The 25,900-nt window shown below is 37.1% G+C and overlaps 1 protein-coding gene across 1 annotated transcript; it reads right to left on the bottom strand.

Annotated features, from left to right (window-relative positions):
• Positions 1–534: 534 nt before the first annotated feature.
• Positions 535–24,980, bottom strand: LOC106142676 (poly(A)-specific ribonuclease PARN). Its single transcript, XM_060946749.1, has 16 exons — positions 24,825–24,980; positions 24,398–24,748; positions 24,093–24,219; positions 23,004–23,162; positions 22,553–22,685; positions 21,700–21,821; positions 20,670–20,788; positions 19,784–20,008; positions 18,153–18,239; positions 17,490–17,638; positions 16,793–16,839; positions 2,598–2,626; positions 1,909–2,000; positions 1,256–1,363; positions 970–1,077; positions 535–673 (listed from the first exon to the last, which is right to left on the bottom strand). The coding sequence occupies exons 1-16, from the start codon at positions 24,841–24,843 to the stop codon at positions 551–553; spliced, it is 1,998 nt and encodes a 665-aa protein (XP_060802732.1). The 5' UTR covers positions 24,844–24,980; the 3' UTR covers positions 535–550.
• Positions 24,981–25,900: the final 920 nt, after the last annotated feature.

Genomic DNA, 25,900 nt, shown 5'->3' with positions numbered 1-25,900 from the left:
ATACACCGTTGGAGGCTCCAAAAGCATGATTCAGCCGCGTCACAATAGTTGAGAAAAGTGCGATTATCTTTTGAAATAAAGGAAGATATTCAAGAATAGTCCTTTATCTACAGCGCCTGTCGTAGTTCTCAAATTGTTAATATTTTCACACAAAACGATCTTTGTACAAGGAAGCAATATAAATAAACAGACTTTTTATTGAAATCGAAATAACAATAATCCAAGTAATCCCGATTCGGATAAGTCCACCATTGACAATTTTATAACTTTGTACTATTTTCTTGTTACTGTGTAAATTTCTATGCAATAAAGATATTACAAACAAACAAACAAGACAATTTCTTCTAAATACAATGCCTCGTTTTGTCATTTGTAATATTTCTTTATACTTGCAATACAAACAAACAAACATACTTTATTGAGATTCCCATGATTTTGTATAGGCTTACTAGAAGACAGAACTAACTTATATGGGATCATTAGAGTTCATTCAAAATGATTTATTAAAGGGGAATAAAACAAATTTTGGTCAAAGTCAACATTTTATTGCTTAAAGCCAACTGTCGCTCTCTTTGAACACGGCGACCGTCCGCGGCGAGCCCGCGAACACTGCCTCCACCTGCGCCTGCGCCTTGGTCTGTTTGGACCAACCGCTCTCCTCAACTTTGTCGACCTGTTAGACACAATCACTTTTTGTAATTTTAAAAATATAAAGAGTATTCGTATAATTTGGTAATGATTCGATTTGAAAAAGTTCCATTCAATTTTTTTTATTATTTCAAATAATTTTCATTTTTGCTTAGTCTTATTAAAATAATTTCACTATCTCCTATCACTGCTGGAATCAATTCTGTTATTAAGCCAAGCAGCTGAGCTTGGCCTTTCAGTGTTTTGATAACTACTGGCTCTGACTACCCCGCAAGGGATATAGATGTGATTTATATGTTATGTTATATTAAAAATATTCACCTCTTTATTGTCTTGGCTAATTTCTTCAATCTTCCATTTCTCCTTGTCATTGGAAGCGGAGTTCGTTCGTAACCTTGTCTTTTTTGTAACAGGTTGTGTTTCTTCCACCTGAAAGCAATAATACCATCAATAATGTTATCTATACTAATATTATAAAGCTGAAGAATTTGTTTGTTTGAACGCGCTAATCTCAGGAACTACTGGTTCGAATTGAAAAATTCTTTTTTCGTTGAATAGACCATATACGCTGCAACTATATTTTTTAAGTGTATAAAATGTCACAAACCTCTAAAGGTGAATCTGCTAATTTATGCTTCTCTTTCTCTTTGGAAATGGGAGCGGAAGTGGGGCGAGTTCTACTCTTGTTCGTGGAAGGCTCGACCGGCTCGTTCAACTACAGAAAAATGGTATTATATTAGTTTAAATAATTAATATAAATATTATTATTTTATTAATTGGTGCTGTGTGGTTCCCGGCACCAATAGAAAAAAGGATAGGACTACTCCATCTCTTTCCCATGGATGTCGTATAAGGCGACTAACGGATAGGCTTATAAACTTGGTATTTCTTGAGGTTTCTTTAGGCGACAGGCTAGCAACCTGTCAGTTTATATGAATCTCAATTTCTATCAGTTACCCAAACAGCTGAAATTAGCCTATCAGTATTTTTTAGACTATTGGCTCTGTCTACCCCGCAAGGGATATAGACGTGTTTATATGTATGTATGTGTGTAAGTACAATATAACATTTATGATAGGGCTTATATACATGAAATTCCTCTTTTAGGCGATAGGCTAGCAACCTGTCACTATTTGAATCTCAATTCTATCATTAAACCCAGCCGCTGGGATTTCAGTCTTTTGATGACTGTTGGTAAAATTCTATTTACCCTAAATTAAGTATATATTTATCTTAGAGTAAAATGTAAACAAACCTTACCTTAACTGTAAAATTGTTTACAGGTCTTGGAACAGGTGTAGGCATTACTGGTGAAGCCTGACATGACCCCGTCTTCTTCTCCTCTGTGGAATCTACGAAGAAAATTTTTATTATTGGCAACATTTTCAAATTGAACTGGCAACATTGCTAACCAAATTTTGCTCTGACATTATTTTTGATGCATGCATTAGGTATGTACCTACGTGCCGGGTTAATACCAGTTATATAAGTAGGTACCTATTTTGACCGAAGTTAAACCTATTTAAAAAAGCCTTGCTTATAAGTTATTATTATAACATACAACGTATATATGTTTCATTTCGTTAAAAAAATCGGTTGTCTGTAAAGTCGGTTTACTGACGATAGATGAACGTGACAACGTCTTAAGAAAATACTGATGGAATGGTAGCATTTTTCAAAAGAAAATTTTAATTTCTTATGTTTAATAGATTTGTATGTATATAGAGAAGGAGGTATACTCTGCCGAACGCGAAGGCCGATTGTGCCTCTTTCTCGCTCGTTCCGCGCTCTCGCTTGCACTTCAAGCCTTACATGGAACGCCTCAGAGCGGAGTAACGCCGCATGAGTCATGTTTTTTCGTGCGTGCAGCCGGATCAATCGAATTATAAGACGTGGTCACGACAAAAAGTTAATCTGTTAAATTAAATCAATAAATGAGCATAGTTTACCATGTCTGACTGTAGAATTTGAGTTACGCCTGAAACAAAACATTCGAATATTATTGTTTATATAAAAAAAAAACACAATGGATCTTAGAAACTACTCAGAAGTCAGACAGAGATGGAACATTTTCCATTAGAGGTTAGTCAGTATCTTATTAGTCAACATTCATGGTGTTGACTTTGACTTTGACTTTGACTTTGACATTTGAAAGGCTGTTAAAAAGTAAAAGCATAACTTTATCTTCCAAATCACGACAGAGTTTAGTTTAACATTAATCGAAAAATCTCTTATTGAATCTATATATAAAATTGAACCGACTTCATAAACACTACACTCAGTTGAAAAAAAAGGTTAAAAACGTCCTCCTTTTTTTAATTCAGTTAAAAATTAAATCCACATCTACATTGCAGTAGCTGCAGTGTAGTTTGTTCCGCCGCTTCTTCTACACATGCGCTTTGGAAGCGGTAGTAGAAATAATCAGATTTAAGTGATGTGACGTCAATAAGTGATACCTTGTATCCAATTTTGAAAATAAATCTATTCTATCCTAAAATCTACTTTTTCTCTTTCTACTAAACCCCTTCTTGTTTCAAAGAGAATCCAACAACTCAGCGCATCGACACTTCTAATTGGGACAAATTGTAAATCCGCGTTCAAGTTTCGAACTTAAATCCTCGCCGTTTAATTGGACGTGCGCGAACGCCACATTCACCTGTCCGGCGACACACTCCGGTGTCAAATTACCGGACACGGTCACGATCCGGTCTTTTTTTAAATACAAGTAAATACGCCACTGTTTATTTTAAAGGTTGTAGGGAAATGGGATTTATATTGTTCTTACAAGATGTTTGTCGGTTGCGCACACGTCAACTTTTTATTCCTTAATTCTTTTTACCATTTAAATTTTTTTAATAAGAAATCTCATTTACTTTATTGTCAAATCGTCACATATACAAAGGTCACGTCTAGCTCCTTAAAGTTTGATATAAAAAATAAAATACGCTGTGCTAGAACAAAGAACAGCGTATTTTATTTTCTTCATGTCGGCAATCCAAATATCGTATGGCACATTTTGTTGACTTCGCGAGTGAAATTAAATACTAAAAACTTACTACAGAGTAAATCCTTCCGCAAAAAACACCATAGACGCAAACTTTTTCCCTGTATATGACAATTAAACCCGTCATTTGTTGCGAAATGCGCGCGCTATTTATCAGGGTTCATCCATAAAAGGCGCCCGGCGCGCCTACCGGGATGACACTCCTCAAAGCAGCGCTGATTGACTTGTAACTTGTGGTTTTTGCCCAGGGACCGCTAATAAGCTATGTTCCCGCCACAACAGAGAGCCCCCTTGGCGAACCGTGCGACAAAGAGACGCTTGCAACTGACGCGGTTGGCGACGCAAGAGTTGGACTACGGGTGTTAAAAAAACATTAATGAAGAATAAGAAAAATAGACTTTACATTCTCATTGGCCGATATATTGTTAATTTCATTAACAATGTTATTATAAAGCGCTTTTTACGAACGGAATTATATAAGTCATATTTATTATACTTATTTATATTCAACTAGTTCTACATTCATTCATTTTTTAATGTAGACAATGTGTATTCGTCCATGATTTAGGTTTAAGAGATCTATATTTGTATATTGACGTCCGATGAAAATGCTGCAGTGTAGTTTGTTCCGCCGCTTCTTCTACACATGCGCTTTGGAAGCGGTAGTAATTATAATTAGATTTAAGTGATGTGACGTCAATAAGTGATACCTTGTATCCAATTTTGAAAATAAATCTATTCTATTCTTATAACATTTCTTAATCCAAGATTGTGGACGAAGACAGATCTCTGCAGCGAGATGAGGACGCAGCCGGGACTGACACCAGAATTATAATCAATATATATTCCCGATTGCATTATCAGATGTGTTGACTTCAAGTTCGGTATCCGCTAAATACGGGATATTACGTAAGTGATCATTTTCATTTTGTTAAATTATTTCTTGTAGATCACCAAATTTCATCAGATTTTGACACATAAGCCTTGTCAGAGCGAAATCCGTCCGACAATTTCACGAGCATATTACCTTCGTACAGTTCCCAAAAGGGGCACTACGGATATACACGCACGACTCCTTCTTTATAAGGAGCCGAAATGAAATAGCATAATGGTTAATCTAGTTAGATAAATCAATTGATTCGATCAGTTTGTTTGCGCAACATCGCATCGCTTTGTGTTTAGCGCGTTTGTGCAATCCGTGAACATTGATTGGCACGTTTACCATGTATTTACAATATGGTACGGTCATAGTCGATCCACCCCCTAGATCCACCCCAGGCTCCTCTCCTGAAATGTGAGGATGTAACTAAGACAAATACAGAAGAAGGAGATCCGGGTTGTTTTTTTCAATTTGTTTTATATTTAACTCTAGCCACATTTTTTTAGCAAATTTATTTTATGAAATCGTACGACTTTTTGAGTAAAATTCTAAAACACATTTTTGCTCTCCCGCATACAAACTATGCGATGCCTATTTAACTTGTCTTGAAGCCATTGAAGGTGGGATAATTAAATTTTTCGTTCTTTATATTTTTGTTTTGTATTTAATAAATTTATTCTGAAAATGTGCCTAGTGTTTAAATATAAATAAATCGAAAACACTTAGTCTTGAGTTAACTTTAAGTTTATGTAGGGACTTATTCGGATTTAATACAGACATACCCAAAACGCAGGCAAAATAACTATATGTCAAGACAAAAAATAACTGTACTGTAATGAACTCAACAATGATGTCAGTCTTATGCCGCGGATCCACTCGGCCAGTTGTTTTCTGATGAGCGGCATAATGGACACGTCAAACATTCCTAGTTCGAGAAAGCTCATTCATATCAGTCACCTCCGCTGACATACAGACAAACTTAAAACATTATTATTTACAGCTTCACCTCCTTTTCCATAAAAGGGTAGACTCAAACTGTTTGCTGGAGTAAAATTGCATTTTATTCTACTATTTTCGATTTAGGCTAAGAGTACCTTCCCGGCACCAATAGGAAAATGATTCCTGATACCGCAATTATACTAAATAAAAATACCAACACACGCTCAAAGCCATAGAATCCTCAGATCCTTACCAAAGTCACTATCTCTTGCTAATTTCACCTGCCAAACTTGCAATGAAAGAAAATTTAGTCACCATCCTCCTCCTAAATCATCATCCAAGCTTCGATTCCAGTTACGTCTTCATCTCTCCTAACTGCCGAGGATCTCAAGCGTTGGCTAAAGCCAACAACTTAGTTAGTTAAAACTAACAAACTTTAGTATATTTACGAGAAAGATCTAAAGTCCTTGATAAATAAGTTCACGAGAAACCCTCTTACAAATGGGATAACGTTTACTCGTCCCATTATTTCACGCAACAAGCGCGTTTCGTGGCAAAGTCTAAGCTTGAAAGACAAAATGGCTTGTCTTGTAACTGTAACACGATACGCAACGACCTAGCAAGCGTTTACGATGAGCCTGTAAATCGCTACCAGTATTTATAGTTCGACAAGCTAGTTAGGTAAGTTTTTTAGAGCGTCGATGGTCGAATCGGTAAGGTGTCCAGTTAAAATGCGTGTCGCCCAAAAAGGCACAGGTTCGAATCCCACCCCAGCTTTGTACTAATGATTATTTTCGAAGTTTTGTACGATAGTTTGAATACTAACCGATGCTCTTACGGCGAGAGAAAACATCGTGAGGTAACTTGCACATTCAGCCAACTAGATGTGTAACCATGATCGATCCAATACGGGTCAGGTTCCCCTGCAAAAGATGCGGGGGTCAGACAGGTGTCACTTTGTGTAAAAACCTGACTCACCCAATCCAAGATCAATTGGTCAAAGGCATACCCCGGGCTCCTTTTCAGAGTGGTGAGAATGATAAGAGTAAGTGACACTTTGCGTGACTCTATACCCCACAAATATTACCCCATAATTACCCTAATACTTATGTCTAAAAATAAAGACGCCACCCAAATTTTCATCTATTCTCTCTGCTAATTAGCTATTCCAGCTCCCAATGTTTCAAGATTCCTTTTAGATAATTCGGTTGAAAATAACTATTTGTGCTTCTTAAAAAAATAAAATCCATAAAACCCCGGTGTCGCGCGCTAATCGGCCATGCCCGACACATCGCTCGTCGCGTGCGCGTGCGCAACAAGCGCGCTATTTAATTTACATTGTTACCGCTTAACACCCTTGTTTATCTCGCTCTTCGGCGGTTGGGATTCTATATTTTAATATTGTCTTAGCAAAGGCTGACCTAAAAAGAAAATGACTACACGAACCTTTAAAGTTCGATGTATCAGTCGCTTTCCAATGCATATACAAAGAATAAGGCTACTTAAGAATTAAATAATATACATTTTGAAATTGGAGATTTCTTAGAGAGATTAGTCTCAATATGTCCCATTATCCAAATACCACCATTCGAAGAATAAAATTTATATTTTTCTCTGCCAAACCTGATCGACTAAATCTAAAAAAGGCAAAGCTATTCAGTACAGAAACTATTACACGTGCCGAATAGAAAGTATTAGAGATACTAAGTGACACTGAATGACACGCTACACGTAAAACCCCTAACACACGAGCTAGAAATGTACACAATTTGCCCCGGACGCGTCGCTCCGATGCCATTACTTAATGAGCCCTTTAGATAGGATCTCGGCGGCGCCGCAAAGCGAATATAGTCTGTCACACACCCCGTTAGGTGCCTGACGATGACAGCCGGCGACTGTGAGCGATTCCGACTCGAGTCGATGTCGATCGGACGTTAGTCGATGTGCGAATCGATCAGATTCCCCGTTTGCAGTGTGGACGTGACCTATGTCTGTTGCACTTTTAATTGCGTGAATTGCATCAGCTGTTCTAAGCGATTTCAATACAGCGTTAGTCCCGATTAAATACTCATGGTTTTGGAGAGGAGCCTCAATTGCACCTCTAACGACGATCCTGGTTTGAGAATGTCCCTTATTGGATCACTAAATCACGGTTATCTGGACACCTAAAGTTTCCTCACGACATTTTACCTCAACATAAAGAACATCAGAGAGGAATTATTAATACGTTGGTTGGTCGCGGTAGGATTTGAACCTGGTCCCAAAATTTTTCGGAACCTGACCACAGACACTCTTGAACGCACAAACTCTATAGCTACCTCAGGTACGAATACGACGCAATCTTAACATACCGCCACTAAAAGTTATACACACTCGTTAAACGGTGGTGTGGGGTCGATAAATCATGGGCGACGCCGGGCGCAACCATTAGTATCACGTCGCCGTATAAAACGGCCGCTCCCGAATGCGTATGCGTCTTTTGTACTATCTCGCCCGTTACCGATTAGTTTGGTAGGAGTGTAGCATAAATTTAAGCTTGAAGCAAGCGACGGTGGTCGTACAGTTAAAGTGTCCGAATTAAAAATCATGAAGCAAAGGGTGGCATAGATTCATTTATTTTCTGAGTAATACATACGTAACATTGATTACTAAACCATAATCTAACGGTAAAGTGAAAACACGATCCATTGTAGGTTGAAATCCCTACAAAGGTTTCGGAGATCAGACGGGAGTAATTTAGTGTAAAAACATGTTCGGTTAGCAGTTAAACTAACACATAACTCAGAAAAGATCCATTTGTGTATGGCCATGGGGTTTGAACCTCTGCCACCCTGCGGATCACGCTGTTTTATTCTGAAACCTTAACCGTTCCACCACCGACTCTCTAGTGATCTATCTGGTTAAAGATATTTTTTGCTATCCGTCCGTTCATAAGTACTATTAATATTTCTATGTCTTTACACCGACAAACTAACAAAACGATATCTATACTAATATTATAAAGCTGAAGAGTTTGTTTGTTTGTTTGAACGCGCTAATCTCAGGAACTACTGGTTCGAATTGAAAAAATCTTTATGCGTCGAATACACCATTTATCAAGGAAGGCTTTAGGCTATATAACATCACGCTGCAACTATAAGGAGCAAAGAAATAATGTTAAATGTGAAAGAAACGGGTTTCTTGAGGGCTTCAATGATGCCCAAAATAACAATTCCACGCGGACGAAGTTGCGGGCACAGCTAGTATATTATATATCTCGACTAGTGTTAACCCGACGCGACAGAACATCGAAATGGCGCTCGTTTGTCATGGCGCCTTCTTAACTGGATATACGTTCATTCCTGAAGCGCTGAGATATGTTGCGTGCTCAGCGCTTTTTGTGCTAATGAACGAGAACTAGGTGTTATATTTGCTGGAATGTTGCCATTGCGACGTTTATGCGGTGAAAAGATAGACGTTTGGCCATTTTTGTGCTAATGAACAGAAGTTACGCGTGCGTTGTTATATTTACCAGCGAAAATGATATATTTTCTATGAAGAACATCCAAAGACTTCAGGAATCAAGTCCCAAATTATATGTAGATTATCGTTATGTGTCATGGGAGCTCTGTATTTGTATTACGATTTCTTTGTTCCTAAATTTACCGGCACTTAATTGGTTCAACATTCAACTTTGCTGTTTACTTCCCATTATAAGTTAAAGTTTCATACAATATAATTTCACGTTCATACAAACAATAGGTACGTTTGATTTCGATTATATTAAAAAAAATAATTCAGCAATACCATTGAAAAAGTACCTACCACAGACAAACTTCTAAGAAACATTTTTTGTTGTTGCTATAAATAAGCTAATTTCAAGAGTATGGGCGTTAAAACACATAGAGGCTCAAACTGGGGCATAGACATACATAATGATAATGCAATAACTACACTTAGTTACTGGTGTCACCGACAACAGTTGCAGTTTATTCACAACAATACTCAACTAAAGAGGTCAACTGCACGAAGCATCGTCAGCCGAAAACATTCGCGCCGCATTTACACCGTTGCGGCGTCACGACCTCCTAAATCTAGGCGCGGAAATACCAAGCACTATCGCGAGTGCCGCCCTGGATTGTGGCGCGTGCGCAGCATAGAGTATACAATGAGCAGATGATGTCAAAGAGAAAAACTGGCCACTGAGTATGGAACTGAGGAAAAAAAATTTAAATTCTAGCCACTTATTTGAAATGAGAAAAACGTTTAATATTTGTTTTTAAAGAACTTATTGACACGTTAATACCAACCACTATCGCTAGTGCTGCTCTGATTGAGTGGCGCGTGCACAGCATAGAGTACACAACGAACAGAAGAGCTATTCATTTTAAATTAAAAGATAAATGTTGGCCACAAAGTATTGCAATTTCAAAAAATATCTTCTGCAAATATATCGTTCATCTTATTATATTATAAAAGGTGGTTTAGTACTATCATTGTCTCTTACTGCCTCCACATGAAGAGCTCACATTCCACTCTAGCATAAAAAACTCTGCCTCTTCTACAGTTAACAATTCTAAGCGGTGCGCGCTCCCGCCATCAGATACCATCGGCACGAGCGATGAAAAGCGAGGATCAGCCACATTGTCTCAGACGATGTTTATGCTGCCGACACCGACGTACGCGAGTCGTGACCACGCGTCACCAATATTGGGTTACCATGGAGTGTGGTACATCAAAGGGACGATTTATACTCTGTGGGTTGCGAAATGGCTCAGTGATGGCGGAGATATTTTTGCTATAGATATGATATGCACGACGGAGTTAATGAGGTTCGTGTAATTTACGTCTGTCATTTTGAGGATTTTGTAGATTTTTGCAAAGGGAAAAAAAATAAGGTAACCTATTTTGAGTGATCGAAGTCATCATTTTAAAACTATACCATTGGAAGTATTGGAGTTTCTTATATAGAATGTTTTTGTTTAGAGAATTGATGAATAAATATACGACTTAAGTTACACATAAAAATGATAGAATTTTGCATTATTTTGCAAATATTCGCTATTCTCATAAATCAAGCTTTCCATATAATTCGGTCGCTACGTCGCTTGCCATAAGCATTAACATGAAACAATTCAATCGAACAAAAAGGAAACAGTGCGAATCATGGAGTTCACAATATTATGGAGCGGACGCTATAAATGATAACAAAATATTGCCTCTTTTTCTTCTCTAGCCTTACAATAAACCAATAGAAATGACTCATTATGAAATTAAATTTTACAAAAAATTGCTCTAGATTTTTTTTTTTATTTTAAAAATCTAGATAAAAGTAATTTTTAACGCACATCACGCGTTTCAAAGTAAAAGGCACGAGAAGTGAAGAAATCTAATTGCCTAGTAAATATGGATTTTTTTCCATCGATTTTATGTAATTTCTTACTCTGCCAAAGATTAAAATCGTTAGTTATATCGTAATCGTAGATATCGATTCGCACTGTTCGTTTTTAAAGAATAACCTTTGGTCCTGTACCTAGAGTGCATAATGTCTTCTCTTAATGTCGTGCCAAGTATTTTTTTTTTTACTTTTTGAAGAGGATATGGAGGCTGACATCGACATCATTTTCAATGCATGACAAAATTTAACTAGGGTTATACTTTTTTGAAATTAGAAATTGGACGCCTTTGCCCAGACACAGTGCACTAAAACCCAGGGTGATAAAAAAAACCATGGAATCCATGGCATTGTCTTCTCCATATGTTTCGATACTCCTAGGTGCGAATAGACGATTATAGTCCCGATAGGAACGCGTGGGAGGAATCGCTGCCATCGGGACTACGCGGAGGGTATGTAAATTGCGGTGCCCATTACACCCACAGGGTAGCGTAAATTTCGAGAACATTGTACAGGCCATAATCGTACTGTTTGTTTTATGATTTTGTGTAATTTCTGGACTTTAGGAAGCGACGGTATAGCATTTGTTATGGGAAGAAAAGCCGTGTGCTGTGCGATAAATGAAACGGTGACATTAAACTCACAAACTTTAAATTGGATTATCTGTAGGGCCACCATACGGTGTAGAATAAAGACTTTCGCTGAATTCCAGTTTTTTACAAGAAACCACGATCAAATTTCTATGTTCCAGGATGGAAGATTTTGTATATTTCTCCCCATTTGCCTGGTCTTTTTCATATTGAGATCATTAGCTGGCATATCATACCAGGCAACGTCATCAGGATTTTGTAACAGACACACTTCAAAACACGTGCAATTCATGGTTCTTTCAATTTTCAGTTTTGAATAACTCCAATGAAACAAATCGAGGTAATTCATACTAAATGAGAATAAAATATCATCTCACTTGTCCGCGGTATGCAAATGCGCGGGCGCATTAAAATGCAAGATGGCGGAAGCGCGCACGCGAGGTCGGGGGGTCGCCGCTATCCACGCGCCATTGTCCGAGCTACCGACTACAGCGGCCATGCTATATGTTTTGTTGGGGACAGGGAATTTATATTTTTAAGTAGGTCGTTTGTCAAACTTTACACTATAATGAATGGACATTAAATGTAGTTGGTAAGGTTAGTGTTAGGAGCATGCGATTTATTTCTAAAGAGATGTGAGGTGAGTGAGGAAATAGATCTCCCATCTGGGCGGTATAACAAGCTTAGCTTTTCAAATTTGTTACCAAGCCACTTAAAGTCTTTGCGTGGAATTTTGAAGATGTTAAATTTAGTTAGTCGCAACATTTGTATCTCTCTAAAAGCCTTTTTCGTTTGCATCATTAGCGGTTATCTTCAGCTTCAATCAGCGCTCGGAGTCCAAAATTTACCTTACTGTACATATTCCTTCCTAAGTCTGTTAATTATTTATTTGTAACACTTTCACGCTAAACCGGTAGACCATTTATGAAATTGTATTAGGTTGTTAGTTTTTTCTTCTGGAAGGGTGATTTTATGTATGTTTGTTTGTTGTGTATGTAAGGGTGAATACCCGGGCAAAAGTTTATAATATAAGAAGTACGTAAATCATATTTTCCCGCGCAAGTATCAAGACCATTTGTCACCCTACAGATATCTTCTCACGATCCGCAGCATCACAATGGCGGTTCGAAACCCAGCCGCGTTACAACACTGAAACTATTCCAATACTCACCTAATCAATTGTTTTACACAATTTGCATTCTATAAAATACGGATTAAACCACAGATTAACCTATGCACCTACAAAAGTTGCACAAGCAGGTTTCTCCCTTGTGTACCACACATTATTTTAAGTTTAAAATGTATGTACTAGATTCCGCCCGCGACATTCCTTCTTAAAAATTTCCTTATGTTCATCTCCGTACTTTTTATCACATCGTCTTATCTCCCTTCTTCTGCTTTATTTAAGGTTATCCTCAGAAAAAGTCAGACAGGGCAGATATAAATGCCTTATTTACCGTTCCTCAATAACCCCGCTAATCACAAGATATTATAAGAGGTAGCCAGAGAAATCTGTAAGAACTGTAGCAAGTATCAATCCATAGTCTCTGCCTACCACTATGGGAAACAGTAGTGACGTTATATGTACATACATTAGTGTCCGACCGAAGCTTCGGCTTCGGCTTCGGCTTCGGCCACCTTCGGCCAAAAAATCCACCTTCGGCGAAACATTCGGCTTCGGCCCAAAATCCGGCCGAAGCCGAAGGTTTCGCCGAAGGTCCGAGCGACCGTCGAGATTGAACGAACTGTTACGAAAGTCATGAGGCGGCGGGGAGTCACTGTCAAAATATCACATTGCTGATTGCATGCATCAAAACAAGTCCGTACGTGTATTTAAACGAGTGTTTTTGTAAGAAATCAAATCATTATTTTTACCAGTAGGTAAATCACAAACTTTTATCTATACATATAATAAAACAGTAAAAATATTTTGTCTGTAGGTACATTTAGTATTTTCGACTGAAATGGATAGAGGGACACTTAGAATGAATAATAGAAAGCAAAAATATATTTTTTTTAATTTCTTGTCTGTCTGTCTGTATGTATGATCACGATTATCTCCGAAAGTACTAAACCGATTTACTTCAAACTTTCACCAATTGCTTTGTTTTAACTCAGAATAACATTTAAAGTTTGTTTCATCAAAATCGGTTCACAAAAAAAAGTTATCGACATTTGAATGAACTCAAGGCATCAGTATGCCTGCAAATAAGTTGCGAAATTAAAAATTCAAAGTCATTTATCATTATACGACGGCATTATACCTATAACATATAAATATAAGTGAAAGGCGACTAAGGGATGGGCTTACAAACTTGGGATTCTTTTTTAGGCGATGGGCGAGCAACCTATCACTTTTTGAATCTCAATTCTATCATTAAGTCAAATAGCTGAACGTGGCCATTCAGACTTTTCAAGTCTGTTGGCTCTGTCTACCCCGCAAGGGATAAAGACGTGACCATATGTATGTAGTCTACTTTAATTTCGACACCAACGCAACGGCTTCGATGGTCCAGTGGTTAGCCCGTGAGACTGTGAAGTTGGCGGTCCAAGTTCGAATCCCAACAATTACAAGATATTTTTTATTATTAAAAATATTTTTTCTTGTATTGTTTGAGTATTTTATGTAAAAAAACTGAAAATCAAAATACTACATACAATAAAACGGTAAAAATATTTTTTCTGTCCATTTAATATTTTGACTGAAACGGATAGAGAATTTTTTTTTACATTTTTTGTCTGTCTGTATCTGACTGTATGATTAAAATTCAACTCGACATTTACGCGGACGAAGTCGCGGGCAACAGCTAGTTTATCTCTAAACCAACCACCTCTATGATATATCATCAACTTCTATATGAGACAGTCAATATATAAACCTTCAATATTGAGGTTTTGAAATGATTTTAATATTAATTGTACCTTGTAGACAATATTGAACAAAATTAAGTACTGAGTGCTGAGAGAATATAAACCTTCGGCTTCGGCTTCGGCTTCGGCCAAAAATAGACCTTCGGTCGGACACTAACATACATACATATGGTCACGTCTATATCCCTTGCGGGGTAGACAGAGCCAACAGTCTCGAATAGACTGAATGGCCACGTTCAGCTATTTGGCTTAATGATAGAATTGAGATTCAAATAGTTAAACGTTATATGTATGTTTCAATATATATTGCACACGCTTGTGGCGACATCTATGCCTTTGCCATAACAACCGTAAAAGATGTCAGATTACTCCGAAACTCATCAGCCGTCTCTAGGCACTACTGAGTAGGTAAAAATTACTGTGATAATATTTTTATACAGTTTATAAAAACTCTCCAATCCTCTTTTTGAATGAAGTATTTATGGCAATAACTATAATTTATTATTAATGTTGCAAAGGTTAATATGTTCAGCAGTCAAAGACATATCAATACATTGAAATAATAAAAAAAAAACAAACAAATAAATTAAAGTAAAATTTATTTTCAAAACTTATATACCTACTACATCAATAACAAAAATAATATCAAAATCGGTACAGTTATTAAAAGAAAAGTGCCATATAAATGCACTAACCATTCATATATTAAAACAACTAAGTACTTATATAAAAAAACAGAACTCTAAGTATGTACGTTATATATTTTCTCGGTGTTTCTCATATAGATCATTGCCCAAAAAAGCTAAATTTTCGACAGTATAATTCAAAGCTACATCATGTACATATTTTTACTGGTTCTTTTTATGTTCGGTTATTTTTCTAAGACCGGAGAAGCTTGGCAGTATTCATAATAAAAGGACATTTTTCAAATAAGCAAATTGTAAAAAATACTGCCAAAATTCTTATCTAATGGTGGTTTTGTGAACATCGAGCTTCACCAATATAATAATTGAAATAACGCTTTTATGAGACACTGAGCGTGCCTGGGAAACATACAAATACACAACCAAAATATGCCGTCGAATTAAAAATTAAGTAAGTTTCTTATGAATAGAAATATATTTGCCTAGCAATCATTATAATTTCTATATATAAATATTTTTTTAAACTTATTATATTTATTGTTCCCACAACCTTATCATAAATCACTTCTTATAATAATTGGTTTAAAAAAATACGTTTACAAAATGTCTCTTAGGAGACGTTTGAATGAATTTTATGATAGAAAATTTTTACCAGTTTCAATATATATGTACTCAACATATTAAAATGTTAAATTAAGATAAACTAAATTAAATAATAAATAAATTGATATAAACACTGTAAAACATTATCTTTTGACTGCTGAACATATTTCTAATTACTTTTAAAACTCTCAAGAACATTTTATGAAATTAATTTTAATATGTTCCTAATTGACAATTTTTTTTAACTCTGTGTTAACATTTTATCCTCATAAGTTCACATCTTAAATTCTGTCACTGACATTATTTTTTAGTAAAATTATCTTAAGTTTTAAAAGAAAACTAAAATTAATAGTTAATAACTACTTACTTGATTAAATCACTTGAGATCAACTATTATGCTTATATTTGTATTATGCTTTAATTAAGGCGCTGCCGCTAAAACGCAATTAGCGTTTAGAATAGGTAAGGCCTCTTCTTTTCAAATCCCTAAGCCAAGGCAAACCAAACGTCTAACGCAACCGTGTTGCGAGAAACCTATAAGCCCTCTATGGTTGTTATACAATTCCTTATCCGACCTGTATACTTGTATTAAACGATTAAGTAATATCTCGAGATACGCGTTAATTATTATCGAGATTCGCCCAAATTGACGTATTAATATGGACGTTCACGTAAAAACAAACTAATAACTTAGAAATTTTTAAACGTAAATGAATTTAACGGCGGAGCAAAATATAACCTAAAAATCATCAAAAAATAAATAGAAGAAACAACCTTAAATATCTTAATATTAAAACAATACGACATAAAAACGAGATCGTGAAAAAAGTTAAAAAATAAAAATCCTAATTAAACCTAAAATCTATAAAAAAAAAAATATACTTCTAAAAACAACGCAGAGAATTTGCTGTAATTCGTAAAATTCGTAAGGTGAACTTACGCAAATAATTAACTTAAAATCACTATTAATTTCTTTTCCCCTTTTTTTTCAAGAGAAATGAAAGGCGGACGCCACACAGACAAAAATTAACTTTTAAATATAAGAACAAAAAAAAAATAAAGTACATAAAACCTTCCTAAAACTTCCAAGAGAATTCGCTGTAAGACGTCAAATTCATGTGGCACACGTAAAGCGTCACAGAGAAAACGGTGAAATACGCGTATTTGGAGTATATATCGTAATAAGTGGACAAGTGTGGGGCGGCCATTACAACCAGTAGGAATAATATAAATACGCACATGACCACTGTCTTCTTCGCGGTCAGCGGCCGGGCGTGGTCTGCCGTCTGTGGACAAAAAAAAATAACTTTACTTAGAGATCCTTTATTTTTTATTTGAACGAAAACGAGATTTTTCGTTATACACAGTCTTCTTCTAAGCCGCAGATCTCAGAAAAGCACACTTGATAAGTACGAAGGCATATCTATATCTCAATTACCGATTTACCTACGTTTCTCCCATAAAACGATATGTAGGTATAAATGATATATTATAATTACTATATAGAATAGAATTGAACCGATTTATTTTCAAAATTGGATACAAGGTATCACTTATTGACGTCACATCACTTAAATCTAATTATAACTACAAGCGCTTCCAAAGCGCACGTGTAGAAGAAGCGGCGGAACAAGCTACACTGCAGCATATACATACAGTTAATCACGTCTTTATCCCTTGCGGGGTGGACAAAGCTTTGAAAGCAAAAACACTGATAGGCCACGTTCAGCTTTTTGGCCTTAATGATAGAATTGAGTTTCAAATAGTGACAGGTTACTAGTTGATTGATTGTAATCTATATAAATAAAAGCGAAAAACACTCACTTAGGAATCACGAAATCTCGAAATCTACTGAGCCAATAAAGATGAAATTTGGCAGGAAGGTAGATTTTATAGAATATATATCTATTTGTCTCCAGGTGCAAAAATTACGGACCTTGTTTTGCAGATTCTTGTGGATGGAAAACGGCACCAAAGTGACTTTTTCATGACCTGACAGAGCCTTCAGCATCTCCCTCGAACGCTTCCTATTAGTTAGGGCCACGTAGGCGCTTGTATCGTCCAGAAATTGCACTATTATTTGACCTGCAAACATAATAAATACATTATATTAAAATACATGCATACATACATATAGTCATGTCTATATCCCTTGCGGGGCAGACAAAGCCCACAGGCGTGAAGACTGAAAAGCCACGCTCAGCTTTATTTACGATGGAATTGAGATTAAAATTTGTGACAGGTTGCTAGCCCATCGCCTACAAGAATCCCAAACTTATAAGCCTATCCCATGGTCGCCTTTTACGACATATTAAAGATATTGCAAAATATTTACTTCTTTGACCGGGGCCATGTGATTCCCGTCACTTTAGAATAAGACAATTAATTGTTTTTCTCATGAATATCGTAAAAGACATTCAGGGAACCGGATGTGTAAAGGTTGCGGAGGTCAGATAGGACTTGTTTAGTGTAAAAACCTGACTCACCCAATCCTAGATCCATGGTCAAAGGTCTACCCCGGGCTCCTCTCTAGACTGATGAGGATATTAACTGGACTTAAACCAGGTGGAAGAAGAATGAATAGAAATTAGAGTTTTACCAAATGGACTGAAGAGTTGGTTGATGTCGTTCCTCTGCCACTCCTTGGGGAAGGTCATGTGGAACACGTGCTCTCTTGAAGGTGCAGCTGGGGACAAAAATATATATTTTATAACAATCAATCAACTAGAACCTTCACATCATTCATCCCCTCTAGATTCATACACGACGGAGTCCTATTTCCTATTTCTTCTCTCTGTTCTGTTCTTTAAAAAGGACGCTAGCCACAAGGGGGTTAATTGATTAGGTAGTTTGTAACTTACAGCTTCTTGACAAATGCTAAATATTAGACTAGCTGTGCCCGCGACTTTGTCAGCGTGGTATTGTTATTTTGGGCATCATTGAAGCCCTCAAGGGTGAATAATTTTCCCCGTTTTTTTTTCACATATTCCATTATTTCTTTGCTCCTTATAGTTGCAGCGTGATTTATAGCCTAAAGTCTTCCTCGATAAATGGTCTATTCAACGCAAAGAGAATTTTTCAATCCGAACTAGTAGTTCCTGAGATTAGCGCGTTCAAACAAACAAACTCTTCAGCTTTATAATATTAGTATAGATTAGTATAGATATAGATAAAACTTAAATTTATTGAAATGTACAATGACGTGAAATGAAGATGATTTGGTGGGCGGGAGGTGTAACCAGACTGGACAAAATTCGGAATGATACATTCGGGGAAGCTTTAAAGTTGCACCAATCGCAAATAAAATGACAGAACACCGCTTACGTTGGTATGGCCATGTGAAAACACGCGAAGAAGACCACGTGGTGAAAATTGCGCTAGGGTTGCCAGAACAAAAAAAGAGGAAGAGGCCGCCTGCCATCGAGGTCAAATATCCAAAAGGATACCAAGCAAGCCCAGTTGCCAGAATCGACAACCTAAGACCGAACGTCTTGGCGCAGAAAAGTAAGGAGACCTGACTCGACATAACGGAACCAGGGATTGGAAGAAGAAGTAGGTATAATGATGTTATAAAGTTCCTGCTAAAGTCTATTTTCTGAATAAAATATTTAATTTAATTTTATATCACGCTACTGTTTCTCATGAGGGTAGGCGGACGATTGATTGTCACATGTTTCCCCTAAGTGTTTTTTGATGGAACTTTTTTTTCGTCGAACACTCTTGTCAGAGTGGTCGTGGTTGCGCAGACGAGGTACACGGAGAGGTGTTCGACGGGTCGTATTCTTTCCCGAGGACTGTTTTCTCAGTGATTCGCTTCCATTTCTGCCGGTCACAGACGTTGCGAGCACACTGGACTATGGTCTAGGGGAGGTGAGCCCAAAGCGGGTATACCAACTAAAGCGTTTTTCATGCATACAAGCATATTGTGTTAATGTGTGCGTATCGCGGCAACGCCCGAACGCGTACCAACACGAATCAGTTCGTCTACCTAGTCATCAATAAGTCTACCTAGATTTCTAGATGAAACTACATACATACATATGGTCACGTCTATATCCCATGCGGGGTAGGCAGAGCCAACAGTCTTGAAGACTGAATGGCCACGTTCAGCTATTTGGCTTAATGATAGAATTGAGATTCAAATAGTGACAGGTTGCTAGCCCATCGCCTAAAAGAAGAATCGCAAGTTTTATAAGCCTATCCCTTAAACTATTATGGAATAATACTCACGATCGTCCCCCTCGAGGTTGATGTAAGGCGAGTCCTGCCGCGCGGTCCTGGCGAGGTACAGCTTGTTGGCGTAGGGCGCCAGCAGCGCGTCCCCGCGGCGCGCGCGCCCGGCGCCGCGCAGGCGCGCGCGCAGCCCCAGCAGGCACGCGCCCGTCACGAACGCGTCGTAGCCCGCCTCGTGCTGCTTGTCGTCGGCGCCCGAGTAGCCGCGCCCGGGCTCCGACACTGTTGACAATTCACCGGTTTTTACCCGTACTAAGCGTTGAGAGTTGAGCTTGAATTAGTCCGCACTAAGCGTAACTTTGAGTTGAGCACCTTGAGAGCACCGACGCTCTCAAGTCTCAAGGTGCTCGGTTAAAAAACTTAATGCGAAAAAGGCACAGGTTCAAATACCACCACGATTAGGTATATAACAATGACTATTTTCGAAGTTAAGTATATTACTTTGCTAACCAATGCTAATGATAACCGATGCTCTTGAAGTTACGAGAAAACTTCATTAGGAAACCTGCACATTCAGACAAATGGATGCTACACATTTAGACAACCAGATTTGCTTTCGAAGTTATGTATATTAGCTTACTAACCAATGCTAATGCTAACCGAGGATCTTAAAGTCACGAAAAAACTTCACTAGGAAACCTGCACATTCAGGCAAATGGATGCTACACATTTAGACAACCAGATTTGCCCTGATTGGTTGCCCAACCATGTTTGTTAAAATACTGGTTAGGTTTACCTGCAAAGGTTGCGAAGATCAGATGGGAGTCGCTTCGTCTAAAAAACCTTAGTCACCCAATTCAAGTTCAAAGACATACCCCGGGCTCCTCTCCAGAATGGTGGGGGTGCAATCTAGGACTAAAGAAGACATAAGATTCACACTCACCGATTTTGGGCAACGAAAATGGTTCCTCAGATAACGACTGATAAAGATGTTGAAGAACGTTTGAATTCACCTTATCCTTGAACGGCGGCATGCTCGACATATATTTTGTGTCTAATATACTGCAAATTAAAGATTAATGACATAACTTATTATTATCACGCATAAAGGAAATGTCGGAGTGGGAAGACCTAGACGAAATTAAGGTCCTGGTAAAGGGTCAGGTCAAAATTACCCGAAACCGCCGTGCTTGCATGAAGAGAGTTATGAATGTGGATGAAGCGAAGGAAATATGCAGAGATCGTGGCAAGTGGAAAGAGTTAGTCTCTGCCTACCCCTCTGGGAAAGAGGCGTGATTTTATGTATGTATGTATGTATCACGCATACATTTTGATTATCGGCTTTTCTTTATGTTTTGGTTGACTGGAAGAAATCTCAATTGGAATAAGTCCGCCATTGTACATATTCTTCTAAATCCAATAACTGTTTTGTAATTTATTTATTTTATTTTTGTGTGCAATAAAGAGTTTACAAACAAACTTTTAACCGCTATTATTAGTATCTAACTTGCTTTTGCACAGTAATTTCTGAAAAATAAATTATCATATTTTACTCTCATACGTTACTCATTTATACAGATAAAAGTTTGACATTCAGACCGATAATAGTCACTTTCCATTTTGACATGTCGCCTAATTTGCGAACGAACATTTTGAAACATGTCTTGTCTCTTTCTATCATTTCGGATAACTACAGAGATAGAAGAGATAGAATAAGAGATAAGACCGTAAGTTTAGATTAGTTTATATTTGTTAATTGACTTCCGGAGAAAATGCTACAGTGCAGTTAGTTTCGCCACTTCTTCCGCACCTGCGCTTTGGAAGTGGTTGTAAATATAATTATACCCAAAATAATGTTATTAACCTTGTATCGCATTTCTAAAATAAATCTATTTCTTAATGAATTCCAAACCGCGTATAGAACTACTAAATTACTAGGCACTGGCACCACAGAGATGATCTAGTAAACTTACCACGGAAACATGCAATGCGCAAACTCTTTGAACGTATTGTAATCTGATGGTAAATCTTGGAAGAAATGACTCAACGTGTGAAGGACATCCAGCAGCATGTTGTGACCTACAACCAGTTTGCCCTGAAATATAAACTGTGCTTGAATACTTGAAACCTTTGTATATTGTGAACATATTCAAGGAATAAATACATGATTAAAAAATCTGTTTAAATAGTGCCTTGTGGTTCCCGGCACCAACAGAAAACAAGAATAGAACCACTCTATATCTTTTCAATTAATGACGTAAATGGCGACTAAGGGAAAGGCTTATAAACTTGAAATTCTCCTTTTAGGCGATGGCCTAGGAACCTGTCACTATCAATACTACCATTAAGATAAACAACTGAACGCGGCCAATCAGACTTTTCAAGATTGTTGGCTTGGCTCTGTCCACCCCGCAAGGGATAAAGACGTGAATATATGTATGTATGTATGTAATGTAACCAATAAAATTATGTGCCGTGTGGTTCCCGGCACCAATACAAATAAGAATAGGCTCTTTCCCATGGATGTCGTAAAAGGCGACTAAGGGATGAGCTTACAAACTTGGGATTCTTTTTAGGCGATGCGCTAGCTACCGGTCATTATTTAAATCTCAATTCTATCATTGAGCCAAATAGCTGAACGTGGCCATTCGGTCTTTTCTAGACTGTCGGCTCTGTCTACCCCGCAAGGGATATATATATATATATATATATATATATATATATATATATATATATATATATATATATATATATATATATATATATATATATATATATATATATATGTATGTAATATAACCAATTAAAACAATTGAACAAACTCACTGACTGACTGATCATCCGAGCCACCTTGGAGAAGCCGACTGCTTCTTCCAAATCATCCCACTCTTTCTGCTCCTTCAACATACGCTTGTTGTTTGTGTCATCAGCAGATTTTATCCTAGTCACAACTATTACTCTGTAATATAGAAATAAAAATTAATTAGACTATTAAACGCTGCAGTGTAGTTGGTTCCGCCGCTTCTTCTACACATGCGCTTTGGAAGCGGTAGTAGTTATAATTAGATTTAAGTTATGTGACGTCAATAAGTGATACCTTGTATCCAATTTTGAAAATAAATCTATTCTATTCTATTCTAAGCCTTGACTTACAACTTGACTTACTTAACAAGCAACTTTATTTACATTATATGTATGTACTTAAATAATGCCAATAAGTGTTACCTTGTATCCTAGATATGTATTGAGATAAATTCTCAGTCGACACTTAACATACCTTTCCTTATTTTCTAAGACTTTAGCGTCCACCATCACCTCGTCTTTGAACCTCAACCCAAGCTCCTGGAATAGCAGCCGCCTGATGAACGGGTTGCAACGGTCTATTGTCATCTCCTCCTGTTCATTTTCTAGTATGAACTGCTTCACTTTTTTGCTGGTGAAGAAAATAAGTGTCAAAACAGATATTCAAGGTGCCTTGTGGTGCCCGGCACCAATAAAAAAAAAAAAACCAATCCATTTCGTTCCCATGGATGTCGTAAGATGCGACTAAGGCATAGGCATATAAACTTGGATTCCTCTTTTAGGCGATGGGCTAGCAACCTGTCAGTATTTGAATCTCAATTCTATTATTGAGCCAAACAGCTGAATGTGGCCTTGCAGTCTTTTCAAGACTGTTGGCTCTGTCTTCTCCGCAAGGGAAATAAACGTGAATATATGTATGTAGATGTTCTGAAATAACTAACCAAAACAAGGACTGTACTCTACCAGGAGTAGCGCCTTAACTCACTACCACCATTGCTAATGTGGGCTATTAGCAATGGTGGTAGTGAGTTAAGGCGTTTAGATTACAATATCAACTGAGAAAACACATTTTAGCTGATTAAGCCGATTTTTTATTGAGCTGCTCTTTAGCAGGTTTTTCTCCATGAAAACAGATATAAAATAAACAATAAAGTAACTGCCGTGGGGATGCCAACAGAAATTCGTATAGAAGAGAGAGATTTGGAGAAGCAGACCAAGGCTCCAAAGCACTCTCACCTATCTGAATTCCTGGCAAAGTTGGGGTGAAAGAGAGAGATTTGGTCATCCCATATGAACCTATTATTCAATACTAGCTGTGCCCGCAACTTCATCTGCATGGAATAGTTATTGAAGCCCTCAAGGAAGCATAATTTCCCCATTTTTTTTTCATATTTTCCATCTCATCTTTGCTCCTTATAGTTGTGTGTTGTTATATAACCTAAAGCCTTCCTCGATAAATGGTCAGTTCAATGCAAAAAGAATCTTTCAATTCAAACCAGTAGTTCATGAGATAAGCACAAACAAACTCTTCAGCTTTAAATAATTGACAAGAAATACATGCCAGATTTCCTCAACCTGCTGCTTGTTTTCCTCAGGTATAGGGATGTACTGCCGTTCATTGTCACTGGTCTGTTTTTCTTTTATTTTGTTACGCATAAACTGCTCTACGGGCTCTGTGGCATATGATATACCTGGAAATTGAATTTAAATATTTATGTGAGGTGGAGGTTATAAGTGATGTTGCTATCAAATTGGCAAGTGTTTGAAGTTTAAACAATTACTTACTTTACGACAAATAGAAAATTACAATTCTTGTTAATGCATAGTAGCATTCCTTGTATGTTTTTAAAAATGCAGAAAACTACTTACCATCTTTTATCCATTTATTGAAATCAAAACCTTGCGCGGCAAGGAAATCCAAACTGGAACTTTGACACAGAAAGATTTTCTCAAGGGCATAGTTCCCACGGGGGAAAATGTAAAAGTTGTATGCTTCATTTATGTATTCTTCCTTATCTGCGTTCCAATAGAAAGCACATAGTCCATACTGAGTAAGAAGAAACTCAGAACTGGAGTTCAAAATATTTGTGTAATACTCAGCAGGAGTGTCAAATAAAGACACATCCCGACCTTTTGATAGACCTGTAAATTCCGCGTCTATCACTAGAAAATCCGCTTTTTCTATAGACGACTGTATTAAAGGCAAACTTTCTTTGAAATCTGTAATAAACAAGTTGTGATCAAAAAACCTCAAATGCAAGACAAGGCACAAAAATTTATGCAAGAATTTGCTCACTATGCCGGGTCACTTCCATTATGTTGCATAAATAAATATAATGCTACTTTATTATGGTGATTTTCGGTCCCATTAATATGAAACTAAACTAAAAAATCGTGAAAATATAAATAAATAAAAGTATCTTCCAAGCGCGCGGTTAGAGTATGTCACAAAGTATTGCCAGTGTGAGTTTTAAAATTACCTCAATAAATATGTTTAATATTTTTATACTCTGGATAATAGAGATGATAAGGTCTGTAATATAAATTAGGCATGACGCGATTTTTAGTTAAAATTTTAATGCCATAATTGTTTTACATTCATTTAAAATATTTAATTTAATCCAATATCATAAAAACTACCTTTAAGGCGGTGCTCTATATTATTTCTATGTAAAGTCTACGCAGAATGATCTTAATGAATATTATCAGAACTTTAAGGCAAAGGCTCAGACAAGATTCACGTTAACAAATTTGTATTTTAAATAGTGTCCGACCGAAGCTTCGGCTTCGGCTTCGGCTTCGGCCACCTTCGGCCAAAAAATCCACCTTCGGCGAAACATTCGGCTTCGGCCCAAAATCCGGCCGAAGCCGAAGGTTTCGCCGAAGGTCCGAGCGACCGTCGAGATTGAACGAACTGTTACGAAAGTCATGAGGCGGCGGGGAGTCACTGTCAAAATATCGCATTGCTGATTGCATGCATCAAAACAAGTCCGTACGTGTATTTAAACGAGTATTTTTGTAAGAAATCAAATCATTATTTTTACCAGTAGGTAAATCACAAACTTTTATCTATACATATAATAAAACAGTAAAATATTTTGTCTGTACATTTAGTATTTTCGACTGAAATGGATAGAGGGACACTTAGAATGAATAATAGAAAGCAAAAATATTTTTTTTAATTTCTTGTCTGTCTGTCTGTATGTATGATCACGATTATCTCCGAAAGTACTAAACCGATTTAGTTCAAACTTTCATTTTTTCTTTTCGTTTGTTTCATCAAAATCGGTTCACAAAAAAAAAAGTTATCGACATTTGAATGAACTCAAGGCATCAGTATGCCGGCAAATAAGTTACGAAATTAAAAATTCA

Source organism: Amyelois transitella, chromosome 12 (genome assembly GCF_032362555.1).
Source record: "Amyelois transitella isolate CPQ chromosome 12, ilAmyTran1.1, whole genome shotgun sequence".
In the NCBI taxonomy this organism is placed as follows: Eukaryota; Metazoa; Arthropoda; class Insecta; order Lepidoptera; family Pyralidae; genus Amyelois; species Amyelois transitella.
The sequence above is the reverse complement of the archived record's forward strand: the minus strand, read 5'-3'. Positions and strand labels throughout refer to the sequence as shown.